The 18,290-nt window shown below is 38.2% G+C and overlaps 2 protein-coding genes and 2 long non-coding RNA genes across 11 annotated transcripts in view; 2 read left to right on the forward strand and 2 right to left on the reverse strand.

Annotated features, from left to right (window-relative positions):
• Position 1: 1 nt before the first annotated feature.
• On the forward strand, positions 2-1,647 carry LOC124181190. 3 transcript variants are annotated; one of them, XR_006870398.1, is made up of 4 exons: positions 2-141; positions 253-351; positions 844-912; positions 972-1,647. It is a non-coding gene; the product is annotated as an uncharacterized LOC124181190 (long non-coding RNA). The 3 variants fall into 3 exon arrangements; XR_006870397.1 differs by having other exon boundaries at positions 253-912; XR_006870396.1 differs by having other exon boundaries at positions 253-1,647.
• On the reverse strand, positions 1,396-5,398 carry LOC124181178 (GATA zinc finger domain-containing protein 14-like). 3 transcript variants are annotated; one of them, XM_046567489.1, is made up of 3 exons: positions 5,183-5,394; positions 3,639-4,671; positions 1,397-3,536 (listed from the first exon to the last, which is right to left on the reverse strand). In XM_046567489.1, the coding sequence occupies exons 1-2, from the start codon at positions 5,188-5,190 to the stop codon at positions 3,702-3,704; spliced, it is 978 nt and encodes a 325-aa protein (XP_046423445.1). In that variant the 5' UTR covers positions 5,191-5,394; the 3' UTR covers positions 1,397-3,536; positions 3,639-3,701. The 3 variants fall into 3 exon arrangements, with proteins under 3 accessions (XP_046423444.1, XP_046423445.1, XP_046423443.1); XM_046567488.1 differs by having other exon boundaries at positions 1,396-3,533; positions 3,639-5,398; XM_046567487.1 differs by having other exon boundaries at positions 3,639-5,395.
• Positions 5,399-6,592: 1,194 nt separating this feature from the next.
• Positions 6,593-18,290, forward strand: part of LOC124181179 (cyclin G) — a 31,718-nt gene continuing 20,020 nt past the window's right edge. For 2 of the 3 annotated variants that reach the window (XM_046567494.1, XM_046567490.1), the window contains exon 1: positions 6,593-6,743. The gene's annotated coding sequence lies outside the window, so the exon portion shown is untranslated. Of the gene's footprint in view, positions 6,744-15,309; positions 16,073-18,290 lie in introns of those variants that run through there. The other variant, XM_046567492.1, reaches the window with a different exon arrangement.
• On the reverse strand, positions 10,153-14,261 carry LOC124181191. Of its 2 annotated transcripts, XR_006870399.1 has the most exons (4): positions 13,801-14,261; positions 13,444-13,558; positions 12,927-13,377; positions 10,153-11,645 (listed from the first exon to the last, which is right to left on the reverse strand). It is a non-coding gene; the product is annotated as an uncharacterized LOC124181191 (long non-coding RNA). The 2 variants fall into 2 exon arrangements; XR_006870400.1 differs by having other exon boundaries at positions 12,927-13,558.

An 18,290-nucleotide genomic window follows, 5' to 3' on the forward strand; every position in this document is an offset into this window, starting at 1 on the left:
CGGAACGCTAGACTCAGCGTCTGGTGCTGGCCATTCTTCCGCCTCTCCCCACTTCAGCCATGTGATGCTAATGATCCTCATAAAATATATCACGTATTGCTTTGCTTAATGATCATTACGGCGATATCGAGGATGATTATGGTAGTGATATTTTGCCACGTTTGACATTGCTTTCCCCCAAGCTTTTCTCCGCCTGTTTTTCTTTCGTTACCAAAATATTTGGAATATAACAATTGTTTATTTCAATTGCAGCAATTCAAGACGTCTCGCTGCAGGGTACATGCGTATAACATAGTTTTTATTTTTACTTGTCAACGTTTACGAACAGCTGATTGTTATAGGAACGAACGTGTAAGTGATGGTTGGATTGATGCTTTTGTTTATCTCTCTTTGTTTTTTAACAATAAATATGGATACGTGCACGGTACACATTTCGTTTTACACGTTCGCGAATAAAAACAGAATTTTTACCGTTCAGTAACTACATACGTACATCGTGAAACTGAAACAATCTCAAGATTTATGATAATTTGCCGACGTTTTTGAATGCCTCGTAAATCGCGAAGTTTCGTTCGGATGGCAATGCCCCATTTCGATCAAATTTTCAACTATATATTTACTCCGTAATTAGAAAGATGATAGTTGGCGATCAAATTAAAGTACGACACAAGTATGGCACATTTTGGGAATAATTTTGGTGAAATTTTAGACATTTTCATCAAGTAATCATGTTATACTTCGTGTATAATTATGCAAAGTTGACACCTACGGTTTCGCGGATAATCGACCTTGAAAGGGTGTTTGGAATTAATGCGTCAGAATTATAATTAATCTATAAAACAGATAGAATGGGAAATCGTAGCCATGGGAAACGAATAGCAAAGGATTCGGCCAAAACACCTGAACATTTACGTAAGTTTTTGCTTTCCGGTATCGTTGATGACAGACTGGACGATTTTACGGGCTTTCAGATCGCCTCGAGTCAATTCAAAATGGAAAAACACCAGACACAGAAAACAGCTTACGGAGATTCCCGCATCGCCTTGGGCATTTTTGCATGTATTACATACCTATGTACAGATTGATCGATCTTTCGATGGATAAGTCAAACGCCAGGTGTTAAACTCGAGTCCGCTAGACGGGAAATTGCCAACTCAAGGACAAGGGCGTGAAATGCAAGGGCGGCACATTTATATGCGCAACTTGACTTGAACACGACAAAGCGGGATAAATCATCGAAGCAAAGGATACATTCACCGCTCTGCATCCGAAGCAGAACCGTAGTCGCATCATTTGAATTTCAATGATCAATTATTGCTAAAACGGTCGGATGTGATTGGCAAAAGGTGAAGAAGAAGAAACATATGGATACCAAGTAATAACCCTATTTATTTTTTATTATTACAGTTCACGAAAATGGGTTTTTATGATCTGCAATGCGGCAATATTTGATGTCAGAGTTTGAATTGAACTATATACCTGGATAATATGGTCTGGTATAATGAACCGAGACAATTGTAAAAAGGTGTAATACGCCGCATTGGACATCGCGCGTAACGGAGCCTGATATCAGAATTTGAACTCGCATTTTTTTTAGTAGAATCAAAAATATATATACGTATGTACACGCATACCTTTAAATACATATATGTCTATCAAAAATAGAATAACAAATTAGCTAAAGCAGGCAATGGCTCATTCATTCATTACTATATTGAACATTGATTGAGTATTCACTTTTTCAATGAAATAAATGTTTTACTTTTCATGGTCGAAAAAAAAGGTCCGTTAATCACAGATTTCTTGATCACTTGATACTATCTACCATTAAGTTGCCTGATTTAAAAAAACTGATAAATACACTGGCATTTTTCGGTGCACTAGAAAATAATAGTCATCTCTCTGCAATATATCGTGACTCATTTCGACCAACGAGTTCATATCGATAATTTTTTATAAAATTAAACAAAATACTTAGTATATTTTAAATGTTCGGTTGGATATTTTTTTCATTTTTCACTGCCTTAACTTAACTTAAAAATATTTCCATGAGTTGGGTAAAGTGATTTCTGATATTGACAAGAATTATTTGTAATGTCTTTGAGCGATAGTCAGTGAAAGGAAAATCATAAATTCCAGGAAACGATTCTATTGCCTGGTTCGCTGAATTTTCCCGATGACTAGATACCTTCACAATAAGTTATATTTTGAAAAAATGTAAATACTTGCAATTTGTTTTGACACTGATGATTTGTTTCTCAGAATACTATCTTGCTAGCATAAAAATCTGTTTGATAACATATTTGAATACTTAGAGCATGCACGAAGTGAAAAACTGAAATTGTGTAACAGGCCATGGTTAAACTAGTTTTTTAAAAGTTATGTACTAGTAATTCAACGCCAGATCTGGAGAAAATTACAATGAAATAAGCAATAATCTATCAGACCTGCCGTAACAGAATTGACGGTAAAATCAGAATGGGGGGGAAAAAAAAAATAAAAATTGAAGAAACGGTTTTAATTTATTAGGTTTCTTTTGGTTCATCAGTCAAATAATTAGGGTAAACATGCATGAAGGATGGTGATTGTTTGAATTCACCTACAAAAAGTATTTCTTTTAACTCTCATATTTTTTAAGGTTTTTTTCAAACTTGATCATCCTTTGGACACCTGTATGTATGTAATCACGTATGTCTCAGTTAGGTACAGTCCAAGTAAAATCAGTTACGGTAAATGATGTGAATAACAGGCGCACAAATTTCACCCGTTCTTTGAGAATACTCTTTGAACAGCCAATGACAATTATAGTTAACGCTGGACTTACTACTAAGATTGAATTAACGAGGTAGAGCGAACAAAAAAAAAACTGAAAAAAAAATTTTATAATTAGAAAATACAGCAACCTCAAATTTACCGTAAATAAAAGCATTCATTCATTTTAGTAAATCTATCAAAATGATCTCTTTCACAATAAAGTCTGGAGTATATAAAGTTGTGAGGTAATAAAATCGGACAAATGTTCATCTTTGAACTTTATCATCTTCTCTTTGATGACTAATTTTTCCTAAGAGAAATATCACTTAATTCTATCCAAGCTTCACGCTAGTGTACAGAATTTTGATCAGCAGTGTCTCAATTCTAGTGGTGCAAACTAAAATAACCTAACAAGAATGTAGTTGATTAGCATAAAAGCACTGACTAATAAAAAAGTATAATAGAACTAATCTAAAATATCAACTTGTAGGCTAATTTATTTAGATATTTGAGGTATGGTCGTGCTTCATGGACAGCTAGGCATTCTCTTACCTATATCAAATGAAGATTACATATCTCATGTTTGTGATTTTTTTTTCTGCACTAGTGCAAGGTAATTAGTGTTGAACGTCACAAGCCTAGACACTAACTCCAGATTGGATGGTCAAGCGAGTTGGTGTAAAAGGAGAAAAAAGAAGAAACAGATTCTTTGTTAAATGGTCACAACTATGCGCCCATAAAGTCCAATTTCTCAATACCAAATGCCGCAGTACTAAGTCCTACTGAAAAATAGAGAAACGCACAAAATAAGTCATGAGCTTCAACAAGTAAATTCCACAATATTTAAATTCACAAAACGCATTCTGTGAAATATTATTACATACCTTTAATGACTTGTATCGATACTAGGAATATCGATACTCGGCTTTAATTGCAGTGTCATTATTTTAGAAGATCCTTGCTTCTGCCTCCAATGTCTCTGGCCGTAAGATGATTAGATTCTTCCCAAATGCAGATATACCATCAAACGATTCTTCGACTTGGAGCGTAACGGATGGGGTTTTAAAGTAAACAAAGCAAAACCGTACATTGATCTCCGGGACAGTTTCGATGTCAGATACATAGATCGGTTCGAACTTGTCGAACATTTCATAAATGTTACTAACTCCCAAATTAGAATGAATATTTGCCACGACTACATCGTAAGCGAGGTAGGCTTGTGTTTTTGGTTCCAGCGGGTTGCTGATTAAGGGTGGCGGTGCATCGGTTATTATAGACGGGCTTTTACTACTGGTACGCGAAGAACGTGGACTGGCAATCATTGGCTGTGGTATCGCACCAGCGGGTATTGCAGGTGTGTCAACAAACGTCTTCTGATATTGATTTTGACAATTATTGTTGGATGGTTGAAATGTGGTGGCAATGGTTCCGCGACGTTTGTACAATTCTGCAAATTTCGACACATTTAATCGATACCCTGAATTCTCTTGCGCCTCATTACTGCAATCTGACTCATTTTTGGGTAAATTCCTAGCAAGCCTCGCACTCAATGGTTTCCTTAATGGATTGTGGCCATCCGATTTGGCAGTCTTAAAGTCTTTACCGGCACTTCTATCAGCACCGTTCAAGTCATTCCTACCAATATTTTCTCCATTTTGTTGCTGAAAGTCGTTGTTTTCTGGTTTGGCTGTGTCTTTACTACCGTTCGTCAATTGTGTTCTGCCGTTTTGATTGGTATTGTGCAACGGATTATTAGTTTCCAGTCCATGGATGCTTGATTTGTTATTTTTTCTATACTGATTAGGAGGGGTATTATTGTTGTGATTTTCATTTTTGTGTTTAGCTTCCTGGAGTCTTATATTTGGATCATTTTCCAAACCCCGCACACATTCCAATGCTTGTTCTTTTGTTCGAAACCTTATGAAACGAAAACCATATTCATTAACGCCGGCTGCGTTAACGCTCAGTACTTCACCGTATTTGGAGAATATTTTTGTTATTTGTTCCATCGACAATCCTCTTTCGTTACGAAAACGTACACAAGAGATTCCGTTACTCGGATTTACTTCAACAAGTTTTTCGTGATCTGCCATACTTGCACAATTTTTGTTTTTTTATTATCAAATGTATTGCTTTACGTTAGGTCTTTTTTTCTAGGCTATGAGACGCTGCAAGGTTTACTATTTTAATAACCTTTGAACCTCCACACACATGTGTCAAAACGGAAGTTTGCCACTCTGTCCAAAATTTCTAACCACAAAAGTTTTTAGTTTACAAGATAAAATTGATCACAATTAAACTGGAAAAGTTTATAAACCTCAAGTGGCGTTTGTGCTTGGTCATAAATCCAGTTCGAGTCAAAATAAAATATTTACAAACTATAGAATTCAGAAACCCGACACAAGTTCGTGAAGAACGCGTCACTCACCGATTCATGGACTTCAAATTTCTGTCTCGAGCCCAATTTGAAAAGTCTGCATGGCGTGCCTTATTTCCTGAGCGTTCCTGATCCAGCAGCCAAACATAGGTATAAGCAGAGATATAAGTCCAGGATAAGTCTATGCTTAGACCATATATCGAAATTAAATTTTTTCCTGAAGCTTATGACAGAGGGCGCCACGTAGATTTTCTTCAGCCCCTTCAGCCATAGTGTAGTGAAACTGTTTCCATGACGATTTCTTGAACCCTGCCAATGCATAACGGAAATACATGATTATTATTGGCTGCTATACGTAAAGGCTTATTTACAGCAAACACGCGCTGAAATCTTGAAGTAGTGCTACGCTCCTTCTTGACCGATTGAAATTACCTTATGATTAGTTTTTTGATTTACCCTCAAACGGAGGCTTGAAATAAGTTTACCTTCTTGCTCTTGATAGTTCATGAAAAGTGAAATTTTCAACCGCGAGATATTCAATAATAATGACAAACAAATTAGTTTTACCGCGATATCCATACACCACGTAGTTCGTGTATTTTACGCACGACCGAAATTAATAACAATAAAATTTAGTAAGACCGAAAGTTCCACAATTTTACATACGCTGCCATAATTATGGAGATATAACTTTCACTTTGATTCTAATAAATATGATATTTATAAAAGTCTAAATTGTCAGAATTTGACTAATACGTAGTACAATTTTTTGCGATCTTATTGAATATCCTTATATCAAGTTACACGTTTTTCGCATTAGATCATCAAATGCAATAAAATTGAATCAATATTGTTTTACCGCTCTATCGAATAATAAATTATGACTTCTCGGTTTAACAATGATTCGGAATTCTTCGATGTCAGGGTCTAAAATTTATTCGCAACAATAGTTAATGTTACCGATTATATTTTGTTGAGCTTAAAATCTGTTCTTCGATTCATAACGCAGTGCGCAAAATCATCGTCGCATTTTGGTCAACTGGAACAATTTTTTCAGTCAGTTAGTAGGAATCGTTGGAGTAAAATTGGATGATCTCTCATATATAAACGGCCGCCACGGGCTGAATCTACGTTACCAACGTAATCAACTTGGTCAAAAAACTAGCCGTCGCTGAATTAATATCCACATGTGACATGCGTACAAGTGTGTATACCTATAGTATACACTCTACCTTTATTTATCTGACGAATAATTAAATTCAAAAATGTATCTCGTTGAAACAAACTTGAAAAAACCATCCGCACTTTGTTGACAGATTTTTCAGAACAACCTGAAAGAAAAATCTTTGAAATATATTCGAAAACATTGAATCTAGGCGTCATTGACGGACTACTTTCCGCACTTTATTATGGCGTCATCTATAGCTATCTACGCGCGAGTGCCGCGTAGTGATCAGCTGTGTAACTTCGACGCCATTGCGCGTTGTGCAAGAAACTGTCAGCCACAGAGGCGTACAGTGCTTCGTCTTTCTCTTCTGAAACTTTAATTGTTGGAAGAACGAGGCCAAGATTGGGTGATCTTTGAGGGTAGGAGCGTTCTGGACGCATCCGGGTGAGCCTTTTTTTATCATTTCAATTTACCCCACTCATTTCAAAGGGTAAAAACCCAGTTTATTTGGAGCCTCGGACAGGCGAGAGTTGTTAAATGGGAAGTGGATTATTGCGTTGTTGCCGTTTGTGTTTTTTGTCACGACCACGCGACACGCTCGATCAATCTAATTCGCTCTCAACTAAATTCACCCGACTCGTCCGTTAGAGTCTAACCTAACTTTAATCAGGTTCAATATCGCTTCCTTTGTCATTTTCCGCGGATCTTATGTCAACTTCACCGTTAGATCCGCACGTATGTGTACACAGAAAATTCATACGCCACGACAAGACTGTCAACACGGGTGAAAGATCTTCGATCTCCCTTTGTTTTTTGCTAAGACTTAATTTATGGCTGTTTTATGGGTTTTATGGTAATTATGGAACGCTAATCTGCGATCTCTTGAGTGCATAAATATGAAAAAAATAAACGTACTGTACATTGTATACATCTTATACATATACGAAACAACAATGTACAAGGCGAAGATTTTGCTTCTTGAATCCGACGATTCCGCAGGAATTCAAAATTGAGAAAAACGTTGCCTTGATCAATTGTCGTCAAAGACCGGACACGCTTACTTACCCTCAACAAACCGTACGTGTTACGATTACTGGCTGTTTCACCTGCTTCGGTGCGGTTTGAATTTCCGGTCATATGATATCAACTATAGAGAAATATTTATCAGTCATATCGGTGCTATAAAATATAGAGCGAAGGGGACTATCAAAAACGGATGGGTTTTTCCGCCCCGATCGTCGTTGTTTTATCACTATTACAAATAGGGAATTATCAATTTATCGTTAGCCGCGTAGAAAATGCAAGAGTTCTTACACGTTTACATTGATTAGGTAAATAAATACAATACGGAAATAATAGACATATCTTTCGAGTAGAATTAGACTCGCTATAAGATACAACTTGTGCACGTGCCGCTTGGTTGTTGACACAAATCCGTAAATATGATTTCTTTTGGACAACATATAGGAGCCAGACAACGGTTTTATCATTCATTAAGTCTCCGCGACTAAACACGCGTGTTTCATTGTGTATGCATTGTCTATTCTATTTTTGTCAATGTAATTTGATATCACGATATGTATGATGGTTGATAACTCCGAATGTTTACCGAAACTGTGTCGTATATAATAATGGCGAGTCGGTTGCATTTCCAGCTCTGTCATACGTGATAGAAGATGCCGTTTCGTCTGTTACATACATATATGTGTAAATAAACGTTATAATATGGCCTCAATTTTTCTACTTCCGTATCCGCCGCTGTCGCTAACGATAAGTTAAAATTGGGCGATCGTTACGGTGCTCATACTTGTAGTTGATATCTTCCAACATCGACGGCATCAATAAAAAATTCCTAATCCTGCAAGGATGCTTTATTTGCCTTTGAGTGAGACACGCATCCGTCTTCCCATTTCCTTGGCTCTTTAAAAACTCGTCCGGGCATCGACATCCTCACGCGCCGTGATCCAGTTGATTGTGGAAATGTCCCAATAAATCATAGAATGCGGTGCCAAGTGTTTTATTTTTAGATAACACATTTTAAATTCATTCTAAAATTCCTTACTCGAGACGTCCATCTGCCAAAGATTACTTGTATGACGTTCGTGCTCTCAGCAGGGAATTTCGCGTTATTGTCATCCGTGATAAAACGTCAAAATATTTATTTACGATGTATATGTACTTTCAACGCTGCCTTTCTTCCATTAATCGGGAATTATATTTTTCGAATTTTTTTTTCTTTTTTTTCTTCCTTTCGTTGAAATCTTTTATCCTCAGTCTGAATACTTTTCCAGGACAACGACTATAGGCGGGCTAAAGAATTCGATGACCTAAAAATACCCATAATTTGAATTCGTGCTTAGCTTTGTCAGGGTTCATACCTGGTCAATGATACCGAATTGTTGTATTCGGGACGATTGAGCGATAACTTTTCGAGGCTTTTCGATCTTATAGCTCATACATAGGTATACGTCAACTCGTTTTATCTATTCCAATGAATTATACACATGTAACCACCCAGCGTATTCAAATCCTTTAGCAGATAAGCGGCTTTGACCTTTATTATGATTACTATAATTGTTATTTTTATTATCATTATCATAGTTATTATTATTCACTCGCAATCGCAAACGAATTCGATGTGTAGTCAATTTCGCAAGCTTAGAGTATATCGATAAATATGATATACTGCGATCCAGTTTGTAGTCCAAAGTCACAACTACAACGATATACATTAGTAGTTATGTATGTAGATGTATCAAATTTTTTCACAATTTTTGTCACGTCAATGTCCAAACACGTGTATTGTAATTTCTGAAGTACTATTGTCGGAACCCTTATTTCGCAGTTCATTTGTTTTCAACCTTTTCTAATCAGCTTTCACACCCAATGGATTCTTGAATTTTAATCCGAACCCCGTAAGTATAATCGAGGTTGCGAAGGCCGTAAACCAATAGCACCTAACGAGGGGCGCCGGGCTGACAGGGGTGAGAAAGTGGCGTCAAGGTGACCGTAGCAAGGTTGCATCAGCCTCGACAGCTGCAGCAAGGGCTGCAGTACCGCCAGCAAATCGATATATTCCCTCCTCCATCCGCTTCATTCCAGCCCCCGCTTCCTCATTCCGCTTTCGACCTCTCTCTCTGTCTATGTTCATCACTTTCACCCTTATCTATCCATCCGTTTATCTATCCATAAACCCTGTCCAGTCCTGTCCTCGTTTACACCAACACGACACGTGATTGAATTGAGTTTAGCCACGCGCATGCTTAATGATAAGAATTTCGTGGATAATTGGGTGTTACTCGTTCATTTAGAAATCATGCGTATATTGGCTCTTCGTGCACGTTTAGGGAAACAATATTCCGACAGGTGGGCTATCGATTCACTTGCATTTTTTAATTATATATACGTGTTATACCAATCGCATTATATTTTACGCGATGTTGCTGCTGGCGATTATTATTCTAGAGCCGGTTTGCTGTAGAAACAATACTGATTTCTGGCTATGATTTTTCCCGACTAATTTTCATGGTTTACATACTTATCGTAATATTTTTTTCAACATAAGGTGAGTTTTCAGTGAGAGTTCTCGGTGCTAACAATGTGTCACCGGCAAATAAGCAACCGAGCTTACATCTTAAGCGTTTGAGGTGTGACTTTGGTTGCCTATCTGCCGGCGACACGTCGTTAGCCTCGGGAAGTTTCACCGAAAACTCACGATGTATTACATGTATAAGACAAAGCGATATATTTTGTTAAAACCCGTATACTTGTATCGTTCAAATATATCGTCATTGAACTACACGATATACGACAATTATACAAATGCACGTAATGCAGTGAATGTCGATCATACAGGAATGTAACGATTATCCTTTCATGTAAAGCATTAAAAACAGTTCCGTTTTTTGACGTTTTAAACGTACGACAGATGGAATCTTATACTTGGATGAACGATGTTTCGATACCTAACGAATCGAGGCAGGAGGTGAGGAGGGGTTGAATGCTTTACCCTCCTACCACTCACGTCATATGTGTTATTTAGGGCCTTTCTATCTCTATATACGTAGCCTTGACACTTTAGCGGGCAGGAAGTTAAATTGAAAGAGGAGAACCTGCGCAGCAGCTTGGTAGCAGGCAGAAAGGCAAACAGAGATTGCAGGGCGGGGAAATATCGAGTCTATTTGAAATAAGAACGATAAGAATACATTATTTACAAGGACTGTAAAACCTCACCGCGTTAACCTTCGTCAACTTTGAAAGTACCTTCGCGCAGATTATATTGTACCTGCGTATATATATATATATAGAAATTTTCGATAATTTCGGCCTACCCGGAATTTTTGGACTACCCGAAGTTTTCGGACTACCTGAAGATTTCAGGTACTTTCGGGTACGGGTTGGATTTGCATCGGGTCGGGTTTCTTGGCAAACCTGAAATCTTCGGGTAGTCCGAAAACTTCGGGTAGTCCAAAAATTTCGGGTAGGCCGCAATTATCGAAAATTTCTGTTCACTTTAGAAGTCCCGTTATTTTTGGAGAAGCGAAAACAGCCACGAGCAAAATTTTCGAAAACTCCGCAATTTTCGGCAAACCCAACATTTTTGAGGAACTCGGGAATTTTAGTAATACGAGTTTTTCGGGTACTCGACCCGAAAGTAATCCATTTTACCCGGCCCTACCGGACCCGAAGAGTTTCAGTACCCGCGCACCCCTAATATATATATATATGTGTGTGTGTGTGTGTGCGCGCGTGTGTATTTAAACTGTTAATCACATTCAATTATATTTAGTGATCCTACTTATTTATCGCCAATCTTTGCAACCTGTAATATTGCTGCGCATTAAAACTCTAAAATACAAAAAGTCGTCTCGCGATGGTATAAAAGACGGGAGAAAATAAAATGCGGAGCTTGACGCGCATAACACCGGAATTGCAACTCGCAATCTGAGGGATCAGGTTTGCACTGGATTTGTAACGAACTTCGTTACAGCCCGGGTCACGCAAATTCATGAGTACGGGTGTTCATACGTTTGAATCGCGATTCTAGGTCAATTTGTAATCTACATGCTCCGTTGCGTGAAGGACTCTCCTTGATTTTGCCAACCTTCGCTCATTTCCATGTAAATTGTACATAGTATGTACGATAAAAACTTTTCCTTTGTTTTATAGATTTTCTAAATGATAAACTCGACGCCACGGTCGTATCGTAGAGAAAAACTGCAAACATTAGGTGAATATGTTGAATAACTTTTTTGATTACTGCGAATGAACGGAAAATCTCACGAACCATTGTAAGCACTAATTTCGAGTTTAGAACGATGCTGGAAAATCACGACCATTCGCCACCTAGAAGAGAGAAAATTAATAAAATGATCTGATAACGGGTTGCAATGCATAATGATTATTATCGTGACGCCCCCCATCGATACCCCTAATTATAGGCAAATCAGGGTACAAGTCCACTTTGAGCAACTCTGAGTTTCGCCTGGGTGACATTCGTTGCGTGCTAACAAAAGAGCAGCGAAACTGTTCAGAGTAGACTTGTATTCTGATTTGCCTATTACCAGGGGTCCCTATGGGGGCATGTTGGAAATAATCTGGTATAAGGCGATGAAAAGGAGCCGAGCAAACTTGTCTGATTGGCAATTTAACCCTCGATATTATAGCTGTACGTACAAGATATATAATATAATGCGTATAACCGATCGATGCCAAACAGAGATGTCTGTATATGTGTAACAAAGAGCGATTCGAATGGAAGAGTTGTATAATGAGGTGCAACGGCCTTTTCCTTTCCCCGACGCAATGTGAGGTGAATTATTTAGACGATGATCGGGTCGAACGCTGTTGATGCAATAAATGCATCGTGTATCTTGCATACATGCGGGTACAACGTTATGCACAACCCCTAAGGTATTCGTGTCAAAAAGTGTCACGAACTCGTTTACGATTAATTAATTTTTTCGTTCCTCATTGCTTTTTGACTGATGGAAAAATATTGTGGCGTTATATAATAACAGCGTAAAGAAACAGTATCTATAAGAGCCGAGCGACAAGTATCTGCAATAAAACGCGAGCGTCAAAAAACACTGCAACGAAATTAATTTCAATCAACATTCATGCCTCGTTTTAGAGTTTACATTTATTAGTATGCATTATTGGTATAATGGATTGTTGACGTAAATAAAATTTTAGCGATCAGACGAGTCCGTCTAATCGCGACAGATTGCATTAGAACAGGTATAATCATTCTAACACCGAGAGCTGCTCGTTGGAATAAGTTGCAATTGAAATTGAAAGTAAAGTAATATTCTACGTTTCGTTTTACTTTTTCTACGCATATAGATATAATACAACGGGTCTAACATTGCATAGTCAATTTACACGTGAAAACGTTCGATGGAAAGTTTTTTTTTAAATATTCACCGTATACATATTATGCCTACATAAAAAATGACGTTAGTTTAACGTGTGTAGTGACTATATGTATAAAACGATTTGGTTTACAGATAAGCTCGCTGTGTGCATTTCATTTAAATAAATTCTTCCCTAAGTCATGATGTAAACCCACTTGCGAGATGTGTGCTCACGATATCTACACTAACATATTTATTTACCCATACATACATTTGCAGTTGCGATCGCTCGTCCGTATGTATCCGCCCTTTGCCTTGCAAGATCCCTCGGATAAGTTTTATACCGGTTTACCAAGCCCTGTCCATCCTGGTTTTCCTTGGCTTCTGTATGCAGGCCCTTGGAGGGGGATGTGTAATAAAAGGATCTCGTGGTCGCGGATCCGTCACGGAAGTGCTCAGGAAAATACGAACGAATAATTTCGAATTAAGATTTTGCCGATTAGCAGAAGGGAGCAGGCAAACGCCGCGCCGCCGAATTATTGTTCCTAATTCTGTAAAGCCGATTCAAAGGCAGTTTAGCCTCAGAAACCTTATTTATTTATAAACACCTGAGAATCATTCGAGAACATTCGACACTGACTTTCTATACAACCTTAAAGTGGCATCGACTCGGATAGCTATTTATAGCCACTCTTTCTGCATCCTAACTCGCTGGCTTACATCTGTAAATAGTAAAGGGAGAAAGAAAAAGAAGAAAAATAAAATAGAGCAATGAACTTGGAACTGACCATCGAGTGACTTGTAGCCTGACGTGCATAAAGCTTTTCGGCGACACGGAAAACCTCTGGAATCTTCTTCTCCATCCAAACTTCAATGTCACAATGTTTTTGCTTCTGAAAACCTCTGTAGGAAAACATGAGAATCAGTTCGGGGAATTTTGAATATTGTCTTATTTTTTTTTTTTTGTTATACCGTTCCTTCTTCTCCGCGCGTAACCATAAATATAAATTTCTACAAACGAGACACTTGCGTCGATTGCCGGTTGCGCAACGAATGATCGTGCGTATTTCAAAATCAGCAAATCTTCTCACAAAGTCAAATGGAGCAGAGTGAAACTGTGTATAATTTTTAAAAATCAATTTTACCTTATCCAACGCACGCCACACGCAACTTCGGTCGTTGCGAATCTGCAAGCGGTAAACGTTCTAGAATGTTCTGGTTCTTTCCGTACAATTCAGGCACGTTCTCTCTCTTTACAGACCGTCGGGTGATGTTTGCGCGCATAAAATATACCTATATAGTTGCCAGCCGTCGTTACCCTCGGTTATTTTCGCTCTACCGACTTGTATCTCATCTTTTCTAGATCCAATAAGATAATTTCTCTCTTACCCAACGAGTTGTTCGGCTGCTGGTTTCCACAGCTGTCACTTTTCTGACATAAACAGCTGACTGTGGTTAAGCGAACTCAAAGTATCTTACACGTGCTGTATACATACATTAACACGTGACGTCGATGGCACGTTTACGTATCACACGTGATCACGTGGTTCAACGTTTTATCTGTACTATACTGTTATTATACATGTATACGGTTAATACAGTTATACGCGATGACTGTCAAGCCTGCTGATATTATTTCATCCACATGATCTTCCCAAACGATTTCGAGTCGATACTCTTTAGTTTTAACGAACCTGAAGCTCTTTGTTTTTTCCACTTATATACAATATACACACGTATCTTCAAAATCTTCATCAAGCTCCATGGATACGTTATATTTTTACTGAAGGTAGTTTTTTCTCGTTTATGTTATGTTATAGCTAATAGCTTACGTAACACGGTTTAGGAACACATTTTCTGTTTACACCCACTTGATTGACAACAATTTACTCAAAATAGCGTTTCCATTGCTTCTGCAAAGCTCTTGGAACATCAAATTCTTTTACGTGTAAGTTCGACAGAATAATACAAAAATTGGCCTAAAATTATAAGATCGAAGGAAAAAGAGAATAAAAAATGAATAAAAAGTTGACACTATAATTTGAATTAAAAGAAAAATATAAAGAAAGAAAATTAACGAACATCGATTAGATCAGTTTGGCGAATTTCTTGCGGCTATTTTAAAATCTCAATATGATTACATATGACTTCCGATGAAGTCATCAAATGCAGATAGATGGGATGGGTTTTGTGAACCAATGTAAACGCATCTGACTACAATCGTTCGACTCTCTTCATAATCGTCGTCAGGGTGTGGAGCACGCAGAGACAAGTGGACTCGTATCAACTCGCAGCTAAATTATTAACGCAACAGATAAGTCGACTTCAACTCGCTCTACCCCCCCCCCCCCCCCCCCCCCCCTTCAAATCTCATCGTCAAGCATCCGCCAATGAGATGCCGAGAATTGAGCGAGGACGATCAGTGTTTAGCGATGATATCGGTTGTGTGCATAGCACGGAGGTAGGAAATATATAGAGTCGAGAATTCGAGGAGAAGGGACAGCGACCGGCTGACTGGTCGGAACTTGAAGCGACGGACCTTGCGGCGTGAAGTTAGCCAGGTCTCAGGATTAAGTTCGTCAGTCAGTCGTCAGATACAGCGAGAAATACACAGCGAGCGTACCCAGAGTGCGTTTTTTTTTTTTTTTACCTCCGAGAGTAGGAAGTCTTCCTATTACTCCTACCTACTAATTAATCGTAACATTTGAAACGTCGTGTGGATAATGTATAAAGTGCGTGTGAACACCGTGAGTTCTTAAAGGATACGGAATAAACATAAAAGCCTTAAACCGGAACCGAACGAATATGCTTATAAAAAATATACGATACATCACACGAATTTTTACATTCCGTCGCGCGAAATAGGTACATACATAAGCAACAAGTAACGATTAACGAGAGAATAAAAGAAAGAATAAAACGGTACCGGTATAAAATAAACAAAAAAAAAAAAAAAAAAAACGAAAGTAACTAAAAAGGCTGACTATTGTTAAATAATAACTTTAAAAATATTTATATATTACGTAGGTTTTCAATGTATACTTAAAAATTACTCGAAGTAGAAAAATAAGTATAAAAATTGAACATACAATTAACTGTAGTCACGTATACATATATATTGGTGTAAAAATCAGACTTTCCGCAAGTCTCTTTCAACTGGTGATATATTTTGAACGTTATACTTACGATTTTGACGTTTCGTTGCGTCAGCCGCCGCCGGACGCGTGGAACGTGGCCTTCTTTGTTCCCGAGAGTTGCAGATAAGTTTGTTGCATCAGGTCGCTGCATCCAAGTTTTGAAAATTTCATTTTCAACTTGACACACGTACATAAAAAAAAAAACCTGTCGCGGTTATTGGATCGCAGTTCTGTGATATCGACAGCTCTCCATCATCTATCTCATCCTGCCTAACTTCACGTGAGTACTTTTATTGCAGTTTATGTTGTACATACATGGGCGCAATATGCAGACCTATTCTTTTTGCACCTACCTGCACTCGATGTTTTATCATTCTGCTACTGTGTCCTGCTACTTTTCATACAATCGATCCCCGCTCGAATATATAAATATATGTACCCCTATATTGTATTCTCTGTCGCGATGGATACCGTGCTATGGTACGCTCAGAACTTACCGTTGACCGACGGCCGTTATCATTCATGGCTGACTCGATTTTTCTCGCAGAATTTCATTTTCATCAAATCGGTGCCATGCTGACAGATCGTTTTAGAAGAAATGAAAGAAAAAATCATTGCGGAACTCGGAATCTCGAATATCGTCTCGAACGAAATCCGAGTGAGTGCAATGAACGATATGTCGAAATGTAATCCAATGAAATTCAACTATGGTCAATTTTGCACCCTCTCACGGTCATTATTCCTCATTCTTTGGTCAAAGTTATTCTTCATGCAAGCACGATTCAGGGCGGAAATAAAATCTACGTTTGAATCAGGCCCTGCATCAATTTATTACACCTTAAAATTTCTAATAATGCATACGTGTATAGCAAAGGGGGAAGAGAGAGAGAGAGAGAAATCCCTGAATACTGTTCTTTGTTAACACCGCATCACTCTCCCCCCCTTTCTGACGCATCGAGGTTTTACACACACACACATAATACCAGGCAGGCACAGGCCAAACCCTCCATCAGGCAGCAGCAGCAGGCATACCCGACGATGTGACGTTGGTCATGAAAGCGCCCTGAAAGCTAAAACAGGCTTGGACTCGTTCCGAGCTTCGGATTCTTTTATTGAATTTTTACTCGACCCGTACGAGCAGTGATTCAGTACCTCGAATGAAGCCTCGAACAAGGCATAATGGGTCAAGGTCTTCCGGATGCTGCTCCTGTGGCTTTGGATGAGACACTTTCTCGTGAAAGAAATTATTACGTCAGCCGGAAGTTGAAGGTTGAATTATTTACTTATCATCACATTCTTCCCTTCCTTTTCTTTTTTCCCAACCAAACGACTCACTTTCGATCTTTGCTCTCTCAGATCTCAATCTGATCTGCCGATGACCGCATCGTGATAGTTAGTAACAGTAGGTAACCGAATAAATATATACCTGTGTATCATACCTCGTGATTCATTTCACTTTATTCCAAGGAATGCAGATACTCGTTATCTTTTAACAAAACCAGTTTCGACGGATGACCGTTTCTCGGTTGTCTCTGTAACCTAAGGGCTGGCGAGCTCTAGACCCTTATCGTACGATATACATACATACGGTTTCTTCTTTGGCTCCTGTGGTCTTTTTTTCTCCTTTATACTTCCAAAAATAGCCTTCGCTACTTCGTTGATACTTTGTGGCCCAGGTACAACGATGTCTTATATCTACCTTGCGAGACACCGTGAATACGTCGAGGAAGAGTAAAGAAACAAAGCTGGCTGAGATAACAGCAAACTGTTTCATATCCATACAGTGTATTATTGCGCGTAATATTCAGCTGATCACATATTTAATTCTCGGAAAAACTTTTCGATAAGGTTAACCCAAGTACCTTACACTTTTGCGTATAACTCGAAGTATTATCAATAATAAAATATGCAGTTAGATCCTAGTAGTGTATGACAGATACACTAGATAGAGTGAAGAAATTTTCAGGGCGTTAAATTTCTTGTCTACTTTCTTAATATTACACGGTAATAATTTTGTCGATAGTGAGTAATCCGGACGTGAACTGGCGTCGCGGAAAATTTATACTTGTACGAAGGTTTCCTTGAATTTATCCACAAACGATTACGCGGCATACAATAACTTGACCGACAATGAAATTTGTGTTTTTTCAATTACAGTATCTGTGGTGTGGCTGCCTTATATGGATAAAAAATGAATGTCCACGATGGAGGTGAAATAACAATAACAAATTCTAAATTTGGAATGGCACGGGCTTTTCCTTTTCGTTTCATATGAGAATTCATTCCCTCATTGACTTATATAATGTATTATTTATATTTACTACACGCAACGTTAGCAACAACGATGTTCTTTACACATTGTTTTTCCCATTTTCTCTCTCTCTCTCTCGTTTTCTATCTCTTTCCTCTTACTAACGTATCAAATGTCTTATTGTCGTAATCGCGCAGCGGCGATGTCACGCTTTTTTTTCTTTGCGGAAACTTGACCCCTTTCATTA

Source organism: Neodiprion fabricii, chromosome 4, assembly GCF_021155785.1.
Source record: "Neodiprion fabricii isolate iyNeoFabr1 chromosome 4, iyNeoFabr1.1, whole genome shotgun sequence".
Lineage (NCBI taxonomy): Eukaryota > Metazoa > Arthropoda > Insecta > Hymenoptera > Diprionidae > Neodiprion > Neodiprion fabricii.

What these genes read in the sequence shown, in the direction of transcription:
- LOC124181178 (XM_046567488.1), bottom strand. Translation starts at nt 4,847, where the DNA reads ATGGCAGATCACGAAAAACTTGTTGAAGTAAATCCGAGTAACGGAATC.